This window comes from Cololabis saira, chromosome 24 (assembly GCF_033807715.1).
Source record: "Cololabis saira isolate AMF1-May2022 chromosome 24, fColSai1.1, whole genome shotgun sequence".
NCBI classification, from domain to species: domain Eukaryota; kingdom Metazoa; phylum Chordata; class Actinopteri; order Beloniformes; family Belonidae; genus Cololabis; species Cololabis saira.
In genome coordinates, this window is record NC_084610.1 from 22,628,929 (window position 1) to 22,648,530 (window position 19,602).

The 19,602-nt window shown below is 35.3% G+C and overlaps 1 protein-coding gene across 1 annotated transcript; it reads right to left on the reverse strand.

Annotated features, from left to right (window-relative positions):
* Nucleotides 1–868: 868 nt before the first annotated feature.
* Nucleotides 869–18,155, reverse strand: LOC133425268 (DDRGK domain-containing protein 1-like). The gene is made up of 8 exons (XM_061716024.1): nucleotides 17,956–18,155; nucleotides 15,476–15,604; nucleotides 13,449–13,567; nucleotides 11,794–11,895; nucleotides 11,572–11,694; nucleotides 4,623–4,661; nucleotides 4,434–4,539; nucleotides 869–1,201 (listed from the first exon to the last, which is right to left on the reverse strand). Exons 1-8 carry the CDS (start codon nucleotides 18,041–18,043, stop codon nucleotides 1,044–1,046), a joined length of 864 nt encoding a protein of 287 aa, XP_061572008.1. The 5' UTR covers nucleotides 18,044–18,155; the 3' UTR covers nucleotides 869–1,043.
* Between the last annotated feature and the right edge of the window lie 1,447 nt (nucleotides 18,156–19,602).

The following is a 19,602-nucleotide window of genomic DNA, read 5'->3' on the forward strand; positions in this document are numbered from 1 at the left end:
TGGGGCGGCGCCTCCGTCGGGGGGGGCCTCCATAGACATAAAAACGTAGACACCCCATCGAGCGCTGAGCCGTACGTCAACGTCGCCGCCATATTGGATGTTCAAGACTGCGCTGGAAACTAATACAAGTAAATGGACTTATTTTTATAAAGCCTGAGAAACAATAGAAAAATAGAGAAACATATTTTCTCATCAACAAAGCATATTTTAAATTTTTCCAAGTAACAAAATAACACATTTGAACCATTTTTCAGATTTTTTCAGTTCTTTTATTGTCTGAAAAATGGTTCAAATGTTATTTTATTGTCTGAACAATTTTCCAAATATGTTATTTTGTTATTTGAAAAATTTTAAATTTGTTTTGTTGATGAGAAAATATGTTTCTATATTTTTCTTATTTTTGTGAGGGGGGATATATATTGTTTTTCGGCACTACCTTGTTCTCTATAGCTGATATAACATGAATTACTCCTATGTGGGATCAATAAAGTTCTTATTTTTGCCATCTGAGAAAATTAAATATATTATATTTGGTGCCTAACTGTTTCCCAAGTATATTAGTGCGTGTGTGAATGAATAAATGAGACGTAAAACGTACATTTCTTTGTAGAAAGATGCTTTATGAAAATAAGGAAAAAAGAGGAAAAAGATGAAAAAACGGAAAAAAAGCGAAAAAAGGACAAAAAAATAGGAAAAAAAGAAAAAAAAAGCGGAAAAAGGGAGGAAGAGGAAAAAAGAAAAAAGTAAAAAAGAGAGAGGAAAAAAGGAAAAAAATAGGAAAAAAAAGAGGAAAAAAGAGAAAAAAGTAAAAAAGAGAGAGAGGAAAAAAGTGCATGTGTGAATGAATAAATGAGACGTAAAAGGTAAATTTCTTTTTAGAAAGGCGCTTTATGAATAGAAGTTAATTATTTGTATTAGTTTACAGCGCAGTTTTGCCACATCCAATATGGCGGCGACGTTGACGTATCGCAGCAGCTCCATGGGGCGGATACGGATACATGTCTATGGGAGCCTCCGTCAGGTGGAGCCTCCGTCAGGCTCCGTCAGGCCCCCCGGCTCTCCGGGGTGAGGTTGATGAGGGAGTTGCTGGCCTGAGCCAGTTCTGTGATGGAGACTCGGCCTCTCTGTCTGATGAACTGAGCCACAGAGTCCAGCTCTTGGGGGGTGATGGAGATGAACTTCCCTCTGTCGTCAATCACACCTGCAGCAGAAAAGAGCAGACACGTCATCCACCTTTACCGGGGACGGTAGGAACCAGAGAGCTGATGGAGCAGATGGAGCTGACCTCCTGACCTCCAGCTGCGGTAACTTAGCAACCGCAGAGTCTCAACTACACACCTAATACCTGCAGTATGACCTGGACACGTATCACACTATCACCATCATCAGCTGGTAGGAATGGGTGATGTTTTACCGTTCACGATATGCCGTTAAAAAAATTCCCCACGGTAAGAATTTGTATCTCACGGTAAAAATGATAAATTCCCGTTGATGATGTTTTTGTGTAAAGATGATTTATAGTTCTGTGTTAAATCCATGCACAACGTACGTGAAGGAAGGAAGGAAGGAAGGAAGGAAGGAAGGAAGGAAGGAAGGAAGGAAGGAAGGAAGGAAGGAAGGAAGGAAGGAAGGAAGGAAGGAAGGAAGGAAGGAAGGAAGGAAGGAAGGAAGGAAGGAAGGAAGGAAGGAAGGAAGGAAGGAAGGAAGGAAGCCGAAAAGAAAGAGAAAGAAAGAAATGATCAAGAAAGAAAGAGAAAAAGAAATGATCAAGAAAGAAAGAAATGATCAAGAAAGAAAGAAAGAGAAAAAGAAATGATCAAGAAAGAAAGAAAAAGATAAATTCCCCTTGATAACGTTTAGTAGTATTTAGTATCTTTTAGAGCAGTGTTTTGGCTCCAAAGACTGAATGTGGTGATAGATTTATAGTTACAAAGATGGAGTTGAATTGGTATTTTTTTTATCGTCATTTTTAATCGGAATAAATGCCAGAAATTATCGTGATACCTTTTTTAGTCCATACCGCCCATCCCTATCAGCTGGTGAGCCACATCTTTGAGTTTCTTAGTTCCAGCATTTCATCCCCACAAGTCTTCTGGGTTTAAATGAGGGGAAGTTGGTTCATTACCAGGTTTACTTTTACTGGCCCCGTTTACCCATAATGCACTTCTGTCTGCCTGCACTACGTACACAATGAATATAATCTTCTGCATTTTAGAAGAAGCTCTGCTTCTCCTCCAAAAACAGAATCAGAAAAAACAGAATCAGCAGCAAAGTTTTCATACACTGCAACTTAGGGTCTAATAAGAACGTCGTCACTCTATATTTCTGAAAATATGAAGTCATAACCGATGATCAAATCTGCCATACTTTGTCCGATCATCTTCAAACTCACCACAAACTGTCGACTTACAGAGAAATGCAAGTTTCATTCAGATCAAAATGGGACACGTACAGTGACATCTTCAAATTTTGGAGTTATATGTATAAAGTTATATTTCAGTCAGTGTCACCAAACTTTGTACAAATATAGCTGTATATCTCAGTATCATTCATTATTTTATTTTTGTTTATAGAATTGTTCAGTGAAAGGTTGAATGTTTAACCATTATACAATCAATTGAAAGTAGCAGGGCCGGATATAACATTTCTGAGGCCCAGACTGGGTCCACATTTGGTGCATCTGTTTGCAGTCCAACTCTCAATGAATCAATCAATCAATCAATCAATCAATCAATGGAGATGAAGCTGGTCCGTCTTGTATCTGGCTCCATCTAGTGGTCAGACTCCGCAGCATTTCATGCTGCTCTGGAGTAACTCGGAGCAAATGAGTAAGGCCCAGTCCCAATCCCCCCCCTAGTCCTACTTTTCAGCACTACCCCTAAATTTTGTGCGTTCCCATGAGGGTAGTGGTGTCCCAATTCCTCTTTGCATCTAGGGCTAGTGGACATAACGAGGGCTAGTGTGTATGAATCTAGCCCTTCACAGCGAGGGATTTCAGATGCTGACTCGCTGACGGAGGGCTAGAGAAAATTTCCCAGAATGCTTTACGTCATCATTTGCAGAAAAAAACATGGCGGACATTTTGTGAGATTAATCTGAGTTTTTGAACAAGTTTGTCCTTATGAAAATATGAAACTATCAGAATAGGCTTAATTAGGTCAGCTCAGAGAAGCTGACTGCTGCGTTTTTCACATCCTTACCATTGTTAACAGAAGTCACAGGACAGGCCACTCCCTGAGGGTATTAAGGGGGGTTGTCTGCTCTGTTAAACAGTTGACGTTTGTGCAGTTGGACACATCTGTCCAATACTTCCTGTTGACCAGAAGGGGCCTCATTTGACCCCTTTGACCCTTCGTGTTTCTTAAATACTTTACCCTGACTGCTGGTTATCACATGTTAACAGATGACAGGGCAGCCCTTCCTGAGTTTGGGCTGTCCAACAACTATCCCATTGTTAGTTGACCATCTGATGACAACAAAAACCCCTTGACCATTTAAGGTTTCTTAAAAGGATGTCTGTTGCTCTGCACACCACAAGATAAGTTGCTTATTAACTGAAAAGTCATAGGTGTGACTTTTCAACCATCATCTGATACAATGTCTGTGTTCTCCATCTGTTCATTGTCCATTCACTGTTCCAAATATGGTCATGTTTCCTGTCAGTTTTACCAATACATAGCTTCCTGCAAGAAGAGGGTCTTTGGGAAGCATTTGCTGTCAGGGGGCTCTGCCTCTGTCAGTATGCTCTCCCCCTCCTGCAGGAGCGCCTGAAAAATCATTCCACAAGTCTCTGTGTCTTTCCTAAGTTATTAATTTATGTTGTGATCATTTAGGAACCTAACACATTTCTAATTTTTTAGTGAATAAAATCAATATTTTGAGTTAGTTTCTGCATAAAAATGTGTTTTGATTACATTTCTAGCGAGAAATATATATTTTACTTTCATAATATTCACTCAGTGAATGTACATAATCACTCGCTTGCCCGTTGTTGCAAAGTTTTTTCAGATCTCGCCAGAATAAAGACTGATTTATGGTTCCGCGTTACACCAACGCAGACCCTACGGCGTAGGTTAAGCGGTGACGCACGCCGTACGTAGGCTACGCCGTAGGCTCTGCGTCGATTTAACGCAAAACCTTAAATCAGGCTTAATGTGAAGCTGCAGCGTTTTCAACCTGATCTGAAATGCCCAGGACCGCTTACGTATCCGAACGTAAACCACGCAGTGACGTAGCAAGTGGTGTCCCAATCCCTCGGGAACATTACAAGGGCCCTAAAGTCTGTGGCTTCATTTTGAGGGCTAGTGGTAGTGAGTAGGGTGAACATTGGGACTGGACCTAAATCTTCTTTTATCTCGTCGGCATATCATTTTATTTCTGGACTGGATCGTATTCTAGATCCCGTCCCGTCTTCCAGCTCACCAGCCACTCACCCGTCAGCGAGCCGTCAGCCAGCAGGTCCTGCAGCCGGCTGATGGCGTCCTGGGTCCTCATCCCGAACTGAGAAGCCAGGTCCTCCAGGAGGACGACCTTGGAGCTCTGCAGACGGAGGGGGGGGGGGGGTTAAAACCTGTTAAAACCGGCTCAGAGCCGACACTCAAGCTGGACCACTAGTGACTCACCTCGATGTAGTCGATGAAATCCTGCAGCAGGTTGCGGGACTGAGAGAAGAACATGTTTAAACGTTAATAACAAGCTGGAGAAGCTGCAGGAGAAGGTGGTGATTAGGGGTGGAACAATATATCGGGCCATGAAATTACAAAATACAAAAACATCACGATACGTGTCATTGAGGGTTATTAATATGAATATATTGTGTTTACTAGTAACATCCTATTGGTGCAGCGGGATCACGTGACGACCTCGACCCCCAGACCAAAACCTTATTGAAAGGACTTTTCATAGTTTATTTACTTTTATTTATTTATTTAATTTTAGTTGTTCAAAAAGAAAAAAGTCAATGTCGGGAAAAAAGTTGAAATGTTGAGAAAAAAGTCGAAATGTCAAGAAAAAAAATCAAAATGTCGAGATTAATGTTGAAGTACAATCTTGAGAAAAAAGTCGAAATGTCGTGAAAAAAGTCAAAATGCAGAGAAAAAAGTTGAAATGTCGAGAAAAAAGTTGAAATGTCGAGAAAAAAGTTGAAATGTCGAGAAAAAAGTTGAAATGTCGAGAAAAAAGTTGAAATGTCGAGAAAAAAAGTTGAAATACAATCTTGAGAAAAAAGTTGAAATGTCGAGAAAAAAGTTGAAATGTCAAGATTAATGTTGAAGTACAATCTTGAGAAAAAAGTCGAAATGTCATGAAAAGTCAAAATTTCAAGAAAAAAGTTGAAATGTCGAGATTAAAAGGGAAAGGAAAAAGGAAGAAAAAAAGAGGAAAAAAAGGGAAAAAAAGAAGGAAAAAGAAAGAAAGGAGGAAAAAAAAGGAAAAAAAGAAAAAAAAGGTCAAACATTTTTGAAAAAGCTCCAGGAGCCACTAGACAAACTGTAAAAATAGGCCAAATGCACAGCATTGTTTTGTATTTTGTGTCTTTCAATTCAAAGACAATTTTTTCCAGTCATATGTTCCTCATTCACTCAGTTTATTTATTTACTTTTATTTATTTATTTAATTTTAGTTGTTCAATTTCTGGAAAAGAAAAAAGTCAAAATGTCGGGAAAAAAGTCGAAATGTCAAGATTAACGTTGAAGTACAATCTTGAGAAAAAAGTTGAAATTTCAAGAAAAAAGTAAAAATTTCGAGAAAAAAGTCAAAATTTCAAGAAAAAAGTCAAAATTTCAAGAAAAAAGTCAAAATTTCAAGAAAAAAGTCAAAATTTCGAGAAAAAAGTCAAAATTTCGAGAAAAAAAGTCAAAATTTCGAGAAAAAAAGTCAAAATTTCGAGAAAAAAAGTCAAAATTTCGAGAAAAAAAGTCAAAATTTCGAGAAAAAAAGTCAAAAATTCGAGAAAAAAAGTCAAAATTTCGAGAAAAAAAGTCAAAATTTCGAGAAAAAAAGTCAAAATTTCGAGAAAAAAAGTCAAAATTTCGAGAAAAAAAGTCAAAATTTCATGAAAAAGTCGAAATGTCGAGAAAAAAGTCGAAATGTCAAGATTAACGTTGAAGTACAATCTAGAGAAAAAAGTCGAAATGTCGAGAAAAAAGTCGAAATGTCAAGATTAACGTTGAAGTACAATCTAGAGAAAAAAGTTGAAATGTCGAGAAAAAAGTTGAAATGTCGAGAAAAAAGTCAAAATTTCGAGAAAAAAAGTCAAAATTTCGAGAAAAAAAGTCAAAATTTCGAGAAAAAAAAAGTCAAAATTTCGAGAAAAAAAGTCAAAATTTCGAGAAAAAAAGTCAAAATTTCGAGAAAAAAAGTCAAAATTTCATGAAAAAGTCGAAATGTCGAGAAAAAAGTCGAAATGTCAAGATTAACGTTGAAGTACAATCTAGAGAAAAAAAGTTGAAATGTCGAGAAAAAAGTCAAAAATTTCGAGAAAAAAGTCAAAATGCCGAGGAAATAGTCAAAATTTCGTGAAAAAGTTAAAACGTTGACAAAAAAGTCGAAATGTTCTGGTTTTGACTCTAAATGTAGATAGAAAAGACTGAAAGAAATCCAGTGATCTACCAACAGCGTAGCTCAGGGTGTCAGAGAGCTGCCTGGGGAGTCAGAGGATACAAGTTCAATCCCTGGGAGGATCTGGGTCAGAGTGATGGAGACACAACTTATGTTTTTAAGTCCACCGCCTGACACCAAAGGTTAAATGTTCTACGAGAACCAGCCTCAGGGTGGGTTAGTTCACGGCTGTAAGGCACCAGGAGGTCGGTGCACGCCGGTTCAAACCCAACGCTGGTACCTGGAGCCCTTAAAACTGGAGTCACTGTGGTGGAGAAGGGGAGGATAGAGGAGGATGGAGGGAAAGGGGAGGAGGTGAGGGTGTCTCCTCCCCGAAATACGGGGACACAAAGGCTGGGTGTTATGGAGGAGGAACAGAGGGGGTTTTTACTGCTCTAGAAGATGATAGTTACTTACGTAAGCAACTAAGTTAACAACTTTATTAGTAATTACGTAACGTAACTTAGTAAGTAACTTGTAACTTAACTTAGTAAGTAACTTACTAATTACGTAACTTAACTTAGTACGTAACTTAGTAAGTAACTTAACTTAGTACGTAACGTAACTTAGTACGTAACTTGTAACTTAACTTAGTAAGTAACTTACTAATTACGTCACTTAGTAAGTAACTTACTAATTACGTAACTTAACTTAGTACGTAACTTAGTAAGTAACGTAACTTAGTACGTAACTTAAGTAACGTAACTTAGTAAGTTACGTAACGTAACTTAGTAAGTAACTTAGTAAGTAACTTAACTTAGTACGTAACGTAACTTAGTAAGTAACTTAGTACGTAACGTAACTTAGTAAGTAACTTAGTACGTAACGTAACTTAGTAAGTAACTTAGTACGTAACTTGTAACTTAACTTAGTAAGTAACTTACTAATTACGTCACTTAGTAAGTAACTTACTAATTACGTAACTTACTAATTACGTAACTTACTAATTACGTAACTTAACTTAGTACGTAACTTAGTAAGTAACTTAGTAAGTAACGTAACTTAGTAAGTAACGTAACTTAGTAAGTAACTTAGTACGTAACGTAACTTAGTACGTAACTTAGTAAGTAACGTAACTTAGTAAGTAACGTAACTTAGTAAGTAACTTAGTACGTAACGTAACTTAGTACGTAACTTAGTTACGTAACGTAACTTAGTAAGTAACGTAACTTAGTAAGTAACTTAGTACGTAATAGGGCTGCACGATTCTGGACAAAATGAGAATCACGATTTCTTTGCTTAGAATTGAGATCACGATTCTCTCATGATTTTTTTCCAATATAAAATTTATTGCACTTATTACTTTAACTTTGCAACAGCTGAACAAAAATATAATAACAATAAACATCTCTTGTCTTCTTTACACAAACCTTTGAATAATTTAAACAATAATAACAATTTAACAATATTTGTTCCTCCCTGAGTTGAACACCCTTTCAGAAAGGGGACTTGTAACAGATCCTGTAGTTCTGAGGCAACAAATTATTCCTCTGGCTGCTTTTTGCTGTAACAGCTGACATTGAACATAAAAACAATAAACATCTCTCTTGTCTTTAAATAATTTTAACAATAACAATTTTAACAATATTTATGTGCAATATGTGTCAGGTGATGAGAAAGGTAGATGTTTCTCCAAATGTAATCCACAATCATTAACAAAATATAACAAACATGACAACATGATAGTTGACCATGACAGGACTACAACAACCTAGAACATAGGCCTAGTCCTTTTTTTATGCAGCCATCTTTAAAAAAAAAAAAAAAAATAATAAATCGTCGTCATTTGGAAATGAGATCGCGTTCAAGCATGAATCGAGATCGCGATTTTTTAACGATTAATCGTGCAGCCCTAGTACGTAACGTAACTTAGTAAGTAACTTACTAATTACGTAACTTAGTAATGTAACTTAGTAAGTAACTTAACTTAGTAAGTTACTTACTAATTACGTCACTTAGTAAGTAACTTAGTTTCGAGAAAAAAGTCAAAATGTCGAGATTAAAAAAAAGAGGGAAAAAAGGAAAAAAAAGTGTAAATGGCGGTAAATTGTTTTCACTGCCACCTGGTGGTCAGTTTTTACCAGTGTGGTTTAGTGGAGGTGCAAAGGTAGAAAGTTGGTGATGATTCTGCTGTAATCTCCACCTGCTGCATCTCAGCTGTTTCTCCCGTGGGTCCGTTGTGCTCCGTTTCTTTTGTTTTTATCACCTTTATTCAAGTAAGTTTGAATTTGATGACAGGTCTTAATTAAAATGCTACTTATTTTATGGGTTTTCTTTCTTTGACATTAATCTGGGTTTTTGTTGTTTATTTTCAAGTGTGATTAATTGTCGGGATGGTTCCCTGAAGGCATCAATCACTGACACTTTCCAAACAAGCACCCTTGCTAGTGGAACGAGGTATTTGTATTATTTTAAATTTATTTATCTGTCTCATTAAATGATGCTGCCTTTGCTATTTTTTAATATTAATACATTTAGAATTTTAATAGTGGTCACAGACTGCGCTCTAATAAATGTATCTTTTAAATTTCTGTTTATGGATGGAAGCATGGGATGTGATGTATTTATGTGATGTTTAATTGTGGAATGTTTTGTTAATTTACATTAATCCCCCTTTTGTTCTGTCTTCCCGTCAGTTTTCACGGTGCCCGGTATGGAAATAAAATTTGAGCACCCGTACGAATCTCTCCGCCTTTTTATTGGAACCAAGGGGCCGCTACAAAAAGGTCAAACATTTTTTGAAAAAGCTCCAGGAGCCACTAGGGCGGCGCTAAAGAGCCGGATGCGGGCCACGACATTTCACGATACAAAAACATCACGATACGTGTCATTGAGGGTTATTGATATTAATATATTGTGTCCTATTGCATCCTATTGGTGCAGCGGGATCACGTGACGGCCGCGCCTCGACCCCCAGACCAAAACCTTACTGAAAGGACTTTTCATAGTTTATTTATTAACTTTTATTTATTTATTTAATTTTAGTTGTTCAATTTCTGGAAAAGAAAAAAGTCGAAATGTCGGGAAAAAAGTCGAAATGTTGAGAAAAAGTCGAAATGTCAAGATTAACGTTGAAGTACAATCTCGAGAAAAAAGTCAAAATTTCGAGAAAAAAGTCAAAATTTCGTGAAAAAGTTAAAATGTTGACAAAAAAGTCGAAATGTTGACAAAAAAGTCGAAATGTTGACAAAAAAGTCAAAATTTCAAGGGAAAAGTCGAAATGTCGAGATTAAAAAGGAAAGGAAAAAGGAAGAAAAAAAGAGGAAAAAAAGGAAAAAAGAAAAAAAAGGAAAAAAAAAAGAAAAAAAAGGAAAAAAAAGGTCAAACATTTTTGAAAAAGCGCCAGGAGCCACTAGGGCGGCGCTAAAGAGCCGTGGGTTCTTGATCCCTGACTTAAACAGTTATAAAGCATTACAAACTGTAAAAATAGGCCAAACGCACAGCATTGTTTTGTATTTTGTGTCTTTCAAATAAAAGACCATTTTTTCCAGTCATATGTTCTTCATTCAAGGTTGTTAAAAAAATACTGCTATAATATCGTATTGTTATCGTGACATTAGTGTATGGTAGGGATGGGCGGTATGGACTAAAAAATTCATCACGATAATTTCTGGCATTTATCCCGATAACGATAAAAATAAGGATAAAAAAAATACCAATACAAAAACGTCATCAATGGGAATTAATCCTTTCTTTCTTTCTTTTAGAATCCTTTCTTTCTTTCTTTCTTCAGGCTCATATCTTTCTTTTTCTTTCTTTCTTTCTTTCTTTCTTTCTTTCTTTCTTTCTTTCTTTCTTTCTTTCTTTCTTTCTTTCTTTCTTTCTTTCTTTCTTTCTTTCTTTCTTTCTTTCTTTCTTTCTTTCTGGCTCATTTCCTTCCTTCCTTCCTTCCTTCCTTCCTTCCTCCTGCTCTCTCCTTCCTTCTTCCCTTCCTCGTTTTCTCCCTTCCTTCCTTCTTTTCTCCTTCCCTTCCTTCTTTTCTCTCTTTCCTTCCTTCCTTCCTTCCTTCCTTGCTTCCTTCCTTCCTTCCTTGCTTCCTTCCTTCCTTCCTTCCTTCCTCCTGCTCTCTCCTTCCTTCTTCCCTTCCTCGTTTTCTCCCTTCCTTCCTTCTTTCCTTCTTTTCTCTCCTTCCTTCCTTCCTCCTGCTCTCTCCTTCCTTCCTTCCTTCCTTCCTTCCTTCCTTCCTTCCTTCCTTCCTTCCTTCCTTCCTTCCTTCCTTCCTTCCTTCCTTCCTTCCTTCCTTCCTCCTGCTCTCTCCTTCCTTCTTCCCTTCCTCGTTTTCTCCCTTCCTTCCTTCTTTCCTTCTTTTCTCTCCTTCTTTTCTCTCCTTCCTTCCTTCCTTCCTTCCTTCCTTCCTTCCTTCCTTCCTTCCTTCCTTCCTTCCTTCCTTCCTTCCTTCCTTCCTTCCTTCCTTCCTTCCTTCCTTCCTTCCTTCCTTCCTCCTGCTCTCTCCTTCCTTCTTCCCTTCCTCGTTTTCTCCCTTCCTTCCTTCTTTCCTTCTTTTCCTTCCTTCCTTCCTTCCTTCCTTCCTTCCTTCCTTCCTTCCTTCCTTCCTTCCTTCCTTCCTTCCTTCCTTCCTTCCTTCCTTCCTTCCTTCCTTCCTTCCTTCCTTCCTTCCTTCTTTTTTCCCTTCCTTCCTTCTTCCCTTCCTTCCTTCCTTCCTTCCTTCCTTCCTTCCTTCCTTCCTTCCTTCCTTCCTTCCTTCCTTCCTTCCTTCCTTCCTTCCTTCCTTCCTTCCTTCCTTCCTTCCTTCCTTCCTTCCTTCCTTCCTTCCTTCCTTCACGTACGTTGTGCATGGATTTAACACAGAACCATAAATCAGTTTTACACAAAAACATCATCAACAGGAATTTATCATTTTTACCGTGAGATACAAATTCTTACCGTGAGGAATTTTTTTGACGGTTTATCTTGAACGGTAAAATATCACCCATTCCTCGTGTATGGTTACACCCTAGTGGTGAAGCTGCTGACCTGATCCTCGGAGAGCTGCTCCTCCTCTCCCTGCTCCTCTACCACGAAAGAGGCTTTGAGCCGGAGATACTCCTCCTCCTCCCGCCGCTCCTGCTCCTCCTTGGCTCGGAGCTCCGCCTCCTCCTGATGACACAGAAGAGAGCGTCAGCAGAGCGTCAGCCGGGCGTCAGCCGGGCGTCAGCCTCTCCTCGCTCCGACGCCAGGAGGGAACGAGTACGACACCTGTCTCTGCTCCAGCAGCCGCTCCTTCTCGTCCTCCTGCCGCCTCTCCTGCTCCCGGAGCTCCTGCATCCTCTTCCTCTCCTCTCTCTCCTCCATCTCTGCCTGGAAGTACAAGGACACGTGGAGCTCAGGACCAGCTGGGGGATCCATTCAGATGGGAATAATCGATTTGATTCTTAAGATTCAGAATTGATTATCACGCTTTGATTCGATCCGAATCGACTATTTTTTCAGCTGTTGCATGAATTATATGACTGCAGTTTTGCAACATATTAATACTAGTATTATATTGAGATTCAACAGCAAGTATTGCAGCTAATGATGCTGTAAGGACCAATCAGCTCCCAGAATGCTGATAGAACTGCTTTCAGAAACATCATGTGTCAGAATTACCAAACAGATCCAGGGAGGAAACAGAGACGGATGAAATCGGTTTTAATTTTTCCCATTTTTGAGAATTTGGTTTTTAGCATTTTATGCAAATGTTACTCCAAGACAGTATATAAATGGATATATATGCAATTATAACTGAAAACTTTAATGTTTTCATACCTTTTAATCATATTTAAAGTCAAAAACATGGCACTACTTATGCTCGCGTCCAACAAAACATTCCTTTTTTGAGAATAAACAAAAAAATACTAAAAGTTGTACTGTAATGATTGGGGAAGAAAAAAATAAATAAAAAAAAAAAAAATCGATCATATGAATCAATTATGCACTTCAAGAAAAAAGTCGAAAAGTCGAGAAAAAAGTCAAAATTTCGAGAAAAAGTTAAAATGTTGACAAAAAAGTCAAAATTCAAAGAAAAAAGGAAAGGAAAAAGGAAGAAAAAAAGAGGAAAAAAGGAAAAAAAAAGATATTAATACTAGTATTATATTAAGATTAAACAGCAAGTATTGCAGCTAATGATGCTGTAAGGACCAATCAGCTCCCAGAATGCTGATAGAACTGAAACAGAAACATCATGTGTCAGAATTATCAAACAGATCCAGGGAGGAAACAGAGACGGATGAAATCGGTTTTAGTTTTTCCCATTTTTGAGAATTTGGTTTTTAGCGTTTTATGCAAATGTAACCCCAAGACAGTACAGGAATGTCTCAGAAAATTAGAATATTGTGATAAAGTTCTTTATTTTCTGTATTGCAATTAAAAAAACAAAAATTTCATAGGATATTTGAGTTTTCTTAAGCGGTAAACATGATCAGCAATATTAAAATAATAAAAGGCTTGCAATATTTCAGTTGATTTGTAGAAAATCCAGAATGTATGACATTTTTGCATTACAGAAAATAAAGGACTTTATCACAATATTCTAATTTTCTGAGACAGTCCTGTATATAAAGCAAAGAAATATAGACAATTTATGCAATTATAACTGAAAACTTTAACGTTTTCATACCTTTTAATCATATTTAAAAGGCAAAAATCCTGTGTCAAGCAAAACATTCATTTTTGGGAATAAACAAAAAAATACCAAAAGTTGTAATGTGATGATTGGAGGAAGAAGAAAAAAAAAAAAAAAAAAAAAAAAAAAAAAAAAAAAAAAATCGCTCTTTAAGACATACAAATTGATTTTTAGGAATTAATATGAGAATCGATTTAGAATCGGAAAATCGGAAAAACACTGAGCCTGGATGTGCTGCAGGTCTCACCTCACGCTGGGCTTTCTTGGCCTGTTTCTCCTCCAACTTCTTCTGCTTCTTGGCTCCAATCTTCGCCGTTGGCTGGAAGTTCTGCTGCTCTTCCTCTTCTTCCTCCTCGAGCTCGTCTTCTGAAATCAAAATAAACTACTTCTTCATTCACTTCTGTGGTGTTTGTGCAGGAAGTTTCCAGTAATTACAAGCGGGCTCTGCTACATCTGGTCATTAGTTGTTTCTGGTGCTCAAACTATCAGGGCTTCATGTTCTGAGGGGATAAAAGATTTTAACCCTGAAAAACACTTAAATGTCTGCATGAGATCAGATTTGTTCCTGCGGCCACCTCGTAGTAAAACACTTATCAAATCCTGAGGGTCCTAACCGGCGTTCATTCAGCAACACAAATCCTTCTATGTCGCGTTGTGAGATGGAAAATTCACACTGCAAAAACTCAAAAACTTAACAAGAATTTGGTCTTATTTCTAGTTAAAATGTCTAATTTTCAGTCAAAAAAATCTCATTACATTTAAAACAAGACTCATCACTGGAAAAATAACTTGTTATTTGACAATTTTCACCTGTTTCAAGTAGATTTTCACTTGAAATAAATGGAAAAATCTGCCAGTGGAACAAGATTTTTTATGCTTGTAATGAGAAGATAAATCTTGTCCCACTGGCAGATTTTCCTACTTATTTCAAGTGAAAATTTACTTGAAAAAGGTGAAAATTGTCAAATAAGTTATTTTTTCTGGTAATGACTCTAGTTTTAAGTGTAATGAAATTTTTTGACTAAAAATGAATGTGTTTGGTGTTTGTAATAGTTTGTTTGGTAGTTTGTAGTTATTTGTGTTGGTAGTTTGGTGTTTGTAGTTATTTGTGTTGGTAGTTTGGTGTTTGTAATTATTTGTTTTGGTAGTTTGGTGTTTGTAATAGTTTGTTTTGGTAGTTTGGTGTTTGTAATTATTTGTTTTGGTAGTTTGGTGTTTGTAATTATTGTTTTGGTAGTTTGGTGTTTGTAATTATTGTTTTGGTAGTTTGGTGTTTGTAATTGTTAGTTTGGTGTTTGTAATGGTTAGTTTTGGTAGTTTGGTGTTTGTAATTGTTAGTTTTGGTAGTTTGGTGTTTGTAATTATTAGTTTTGGTAGTTTGGTGTTTGTAATTGTTAGTTTTGGTAGTTTGGTGTTTGTAATAGTTTGTTTTGGTAGTTTGGTGTTTGTAATTGTTAGTTTTGGTAGTTTGGTGTTTGTAATTGTTAGTTTTGGTAGTTTGGTGTTTGTAATTGTTAGTTTTGGTAGTTTGGTGTTTGTAATTATTAGTTTTGGTAGTTTGGTGTTTGTAATTGTTAGTTTTGGTAGTTTGGTGTTTGTAATTGTTAGTTTTGGTAGTTTGGTGTTTGTAATTGTTAGTTTTGGTAGTTTGGTGTTTGTAATTGTTAGTTTTGGTAGTTTGTAATGGTTAGTGTTGGTAGTTTGGTGTTTGTAATTGTTAGTTTTGGTAGTTTGGTGTTTGTAATTGTTAGTTTTGGTAGTTTGGTGTTTGTAATGGTTAGTTTTGGTAGTTTGGTGTTTGTAATTATTAGTTTTGGTAGTTTGGTGTTTGTAATGGTTAGTTTTGGTAGTTTGGTGTTTGTAATTATTAGTTTTGGTAGTTTGGTGTTTGTAATTATTAGTTTTGGTAGTTTGGTGTTTGTAATAGTTTGTTTTGGTAGTTTGGTGTTTGTAATAGTTTGTTTTGGTAGTTTGGTGTTTGTAATTATTAGTTCTGGTAGTTTGGTGTTTGTAATTATTAGTTTTGGTAGTTTGGTGTTTGTAATTGTTAGTTTTGATAGTTTGGTGTTTGTAATAGTTTGTTTTGGTAGTTTGTAATTGTTATTTTTGGTAGTTTGGTGTTTGTAATAGTTTGTTTTGGTAGTTTGGTGTTTGTAATTGTTTGTTTTGGTAGTTTGGTGTTTGTAATTATTAGTTTTGGTAGTTTGGTGTTTGTAATAGTTTGTTTTGGTAGTTTGGTGTGTATATTTGTGGGGGAGTTTGGGCTGCAGGTACCGGGCTCTTCTCTCCGGCGAGTCGCCATCACGGCCGCCAGGTTCCGTCTCCGGCGGGGGGCGCCGGCGGCCCGGGGGGCCGGCTCGGCGAGCCGGAGGGGGGCGGCGTCCCGGGGGGGCTGCTGGTCAGCTGGAGGAACAACACACGAGTATCAACACCAGCACCATAACAACCAGTCCAGCAGTTCCAACCATCACTAAAGCAGCTCCTCTGCAGGGAGATGGTTGTTAGTGAAAACACACGTTCTAAATGTACTGGCTGATCCAGAGGTATGTGTTTTAATGAGCAAATATCAGCTTAATGTAAAGAACATTATTAGACTAATGGTGCTTTGAGACTGAACCCATTTCAAAATTGGTCTTAATTTAAGATTGATTCAAAACTATTTTTGATTTTGTAAAAAAAAAAAACAACATTAAAGCACTTTGAAGATGTTTATAATCCAGGTGCCATAAAGTAAAAACCAGGGTTCCTACCCATTTTTCAAGGTCAAATTCAAGCACTTTCAAGGGTCATTTTAAAATCTTCAAGCACCTTATCGCTGGGGTAAAATTTCTACAGGAATATACACTCATAATTATTTTTTCTGCTTTTTATCACAATTATGTACATTGTATCATGCTGTAAACAACTAGTTATGTTTAATCTTACTGATTTTATTTCTCCTTGTGATAACTAAACTATACAGTCTGATCCCAATTTTGTGAAAGACACGGTTATAATTTCAAGTACGTAAACTAAAATTCAAGCACTTTTCAGGCCTTGAAAACACACCATTGAAATTCAAGCACTTTCAAGGATTTCAAACCCTGAAAAACGCTGCCATGTTTCTGGATCGTTTGGTTACTTTGTAACCTTGGTTCTCTGAGTGAGAGACTATCTCTCCACTCCGTTACATATTCCATATGTACGGGGACAGCAGCAGGGGGATCAATCCCCGTACATATGGAATATGTAACGGAGTGGAGAGATAGTCTCGATACGATAGAGAACAGCCAGTACATTTAAAACAGATGTTTTCACTAACAACCTGCCATCTACCTGCAGAGGAGCTGCTTTAGTGATGGTTGGAACTTTACTTTATGGCACTAGGGTTGCCATCCGTCCCGTAAAATACGGAATTGTCCTTTATTTGAGAAAAAAAAATTGCGTCCCGTATTGAACTAATACGGACATATATTTAGCTCTTATTTATTTATGTCATAATATACAGGTGAAGGTCGGAAAATTTGAATATATTGCAAAATGTCATTCGTAGTAAATTTAACTAAAGGTGAAACTAATATATTATTCCCCACTACATTCAAAGTGAAATATTTCAAGCCTTTATTTGTTATGATTTTGGTGATTATGGCTCAGTTTATGAAAACCCCAAATAAAATATAAATTAGAGAATATTTTATGAAATCAATAAACAGTTCCATCATCAAAATTATAACAAATAAAGGTTTAACATATCTTGCTTTGCATGTAATATTACTAGGTAATATATTAGTTTCACCTTTTAAGTTGAATTATTGAAATAAATTAACTTTTACACCATATTCTAGTTGAATTATTGAAATAAATGAACTTTTACACCATATTCTAGTTGAATTATTGAAATAAATGAACTTTTACACCATATTCTAGTTGAATTATTGAAATAAATTAACTTTTACACCACATTCTAGTTGAATTATTGAAATAAATTAACTTTTACACCATATTCTAGTTGAATTATTGAAATAAATTAACTTTTACACCATATTCTAGTTGAATTATTGAAATAAATTAACTTTTGCACCATATTCTAGTTGAATTATTGAAATAAATTAACTTTTACACCATATTCTAGTTGAATTATTGAAATAAGTTTACTTTTACACCATATTCTAGTTGAATTATTGAAATAAATTAACTTTTACACCATATTCTAGTTGAATTATTGAAATAAATTAACTTTTACACCATATTCTAGTTGAATTATTGAAATAGATTAACTTTAACACCATATTCTAGTTGAATTATTGAAATAAATTAACTTTTACACCATATTCTAGTTGAATTATTGAAATAAGTTAACTTTTACGCCATAGTCTAGTTGAATTATTGAAATACAGTAAATTAACTTTTACACCATATTCTAGTTGAATTATTGAAATAAATTAACTTTTACACCATATTCTAGTTGAATTATTGAAATAAATTAACTTTTACACCATATTCTAGTTGAAATATTGAAATAAATGAACTTTTACACCATATTCTAGTTGAATTATTGAAATAAATTAACTTTGACACCATATTCTAGTTGAATTATTGAAATAAATTAACTTTTACACCATATTCTAGTTGAATTATTGAAATAGATTAACTTATACACCATATTCTTCACCTGTAGGCTATATTATACACCTAGGCTATATTATACACCTAGGCTGATGTGGACATACCATGAATAATAATTATATTATATAATATTAACAGGACAAACGTACCATGGCTGGTTCTCCGCTGGATCTGCAGAACCAGAACCAGAACCAGGACGAGGACGGCAGCAGCCAGCAGGAACCAGCCTGCAAGCATGGCGGCTGTTTAACTGATCAGAAACAAATACACATGTAAATATACATGTAAACATGTACACGTTTATTTATGTAGATGTCTACGCTTATGGGGAACAAGGTTCTTCTTCTACGGTTTCAGGACGGAGGTTCTTCTTCTACTCTTCAGGTTATTCTGGGTCTCACTGCTGCCACCGCGCGGACAAACTCAGGTAAGTCGGGGAGGAACAGTGATGATCTAATAATACTGATAATAATAATAATAATAATAATAATAATAATAATAATAATAATAATAATAATAATAATAATAATAATAATAATAATAATAATAATAATAACAATAATGATGATAATAGTAATAATAATAATGATAATAATTGTAATAATAATAATAATAATGATAATAATAATAATAATAATGATAATAATAATAATAATAATAATAATAATAATAATAATAATAATAATAATAATAATAATAATAATTAATAATAATGATAATGATAATGATAATGATAATAATAATAATAATAATAATAATGATGATAATAATAATGGCACTAATAATAATAGGAATAATAATAATAATGATGATAATAATAATGATGATAATGATGATGATGATATTAATAATAATAATAATAATAAAAATGCTAATAATGATGATAATAATAACAATTATCATAATTATAATAATGATGATAATGTAATTATTATTATTATTGATGATGATAATAATACTGATACTAACAACGATAATAATAATAATACTAATAATGATACTACTACTAATAATAATGATAACAATACTACTACTACTACTACTACTAATATTAATAATAATAATAATAATAATAATAATACAAATAAAATAATTAAATAATAATAATAATAATAATAATACTGATACTAATAATGATACTACTATTACTAATAATGATGATACTAATACTATTACTACTACTACTACTACTAATAATAATAATAATAATAATAATAACAATAATAATAATCGAAGCAACACATGCACATTTGCATTTCTTTTCAGAACATAATATTCTATTGTGTTTTTTAAAGTATTTTATTGTGTTTTAACTTCTCTGTGGTCTTGGTCTTGTTTCGGTCTCCGGTCTCTGGGTCTCGGTCTGGAATAACTGAGATGAACTGAGAAGGAGACAGAATCTGGTGATCAGCAGTTCTTCCTCTTGTTAATGTACAGTTTTGTAAACTATTTGTATTTTAAATCTGATTTAAAGTTTTGGTGCATCTGCATGTGTCTGTATTTAATTACAGTTTTGTGTTTATAACGGCCTTGTTTGAATAAATATATGAATAATATTTGCATATCGTTTTATCGATTGATTAAGCATCAGGTCCATTTCAGTGATGCTGATATACGGTGTAATCTGATTACTATAATAGTAAATAATGTCATTTCAATCTTTAACATTTAAAATTCAGGTTTCATCTCCAAATTCAGTCCAATTCAAATCAGTAACATTTACTATTCATTCCTTTCCTGAGGTGGAGGGGGGTGTTGGAGCTGGTTATTCTGCTAGAGGACTTTGGGACTAGTTA

What these genes read in the sequence shown, in the direction of transcription:
- LOC133425268 (XM_061716024.1), bottom strand. Translation starts at nt 18,043, where the DNA reads ATGCTTGCAGGCTGGTTCCTGCTGGCTGCTGCCGTCCTCGTCCTGGTT. An exon ending in AGCAGCTCTCCGAGGATCAG is followed by an intron (nt 4,662 to 11,571) that starts GTCAGCAGCTTC and finishes TTCTTCTCTCAG; the next exon opens with TCCCGCAACCTGCTGCAGGA. An exon ending in GGCTGACGGCTCGCTGACGG is followed by an intron (nt 1,202 to 4,433) that starts GTGAGTGGCTGG and finishes TTTCTGCTGCAG; the next exon opens with GTGTGATTGACGACAGAGGG.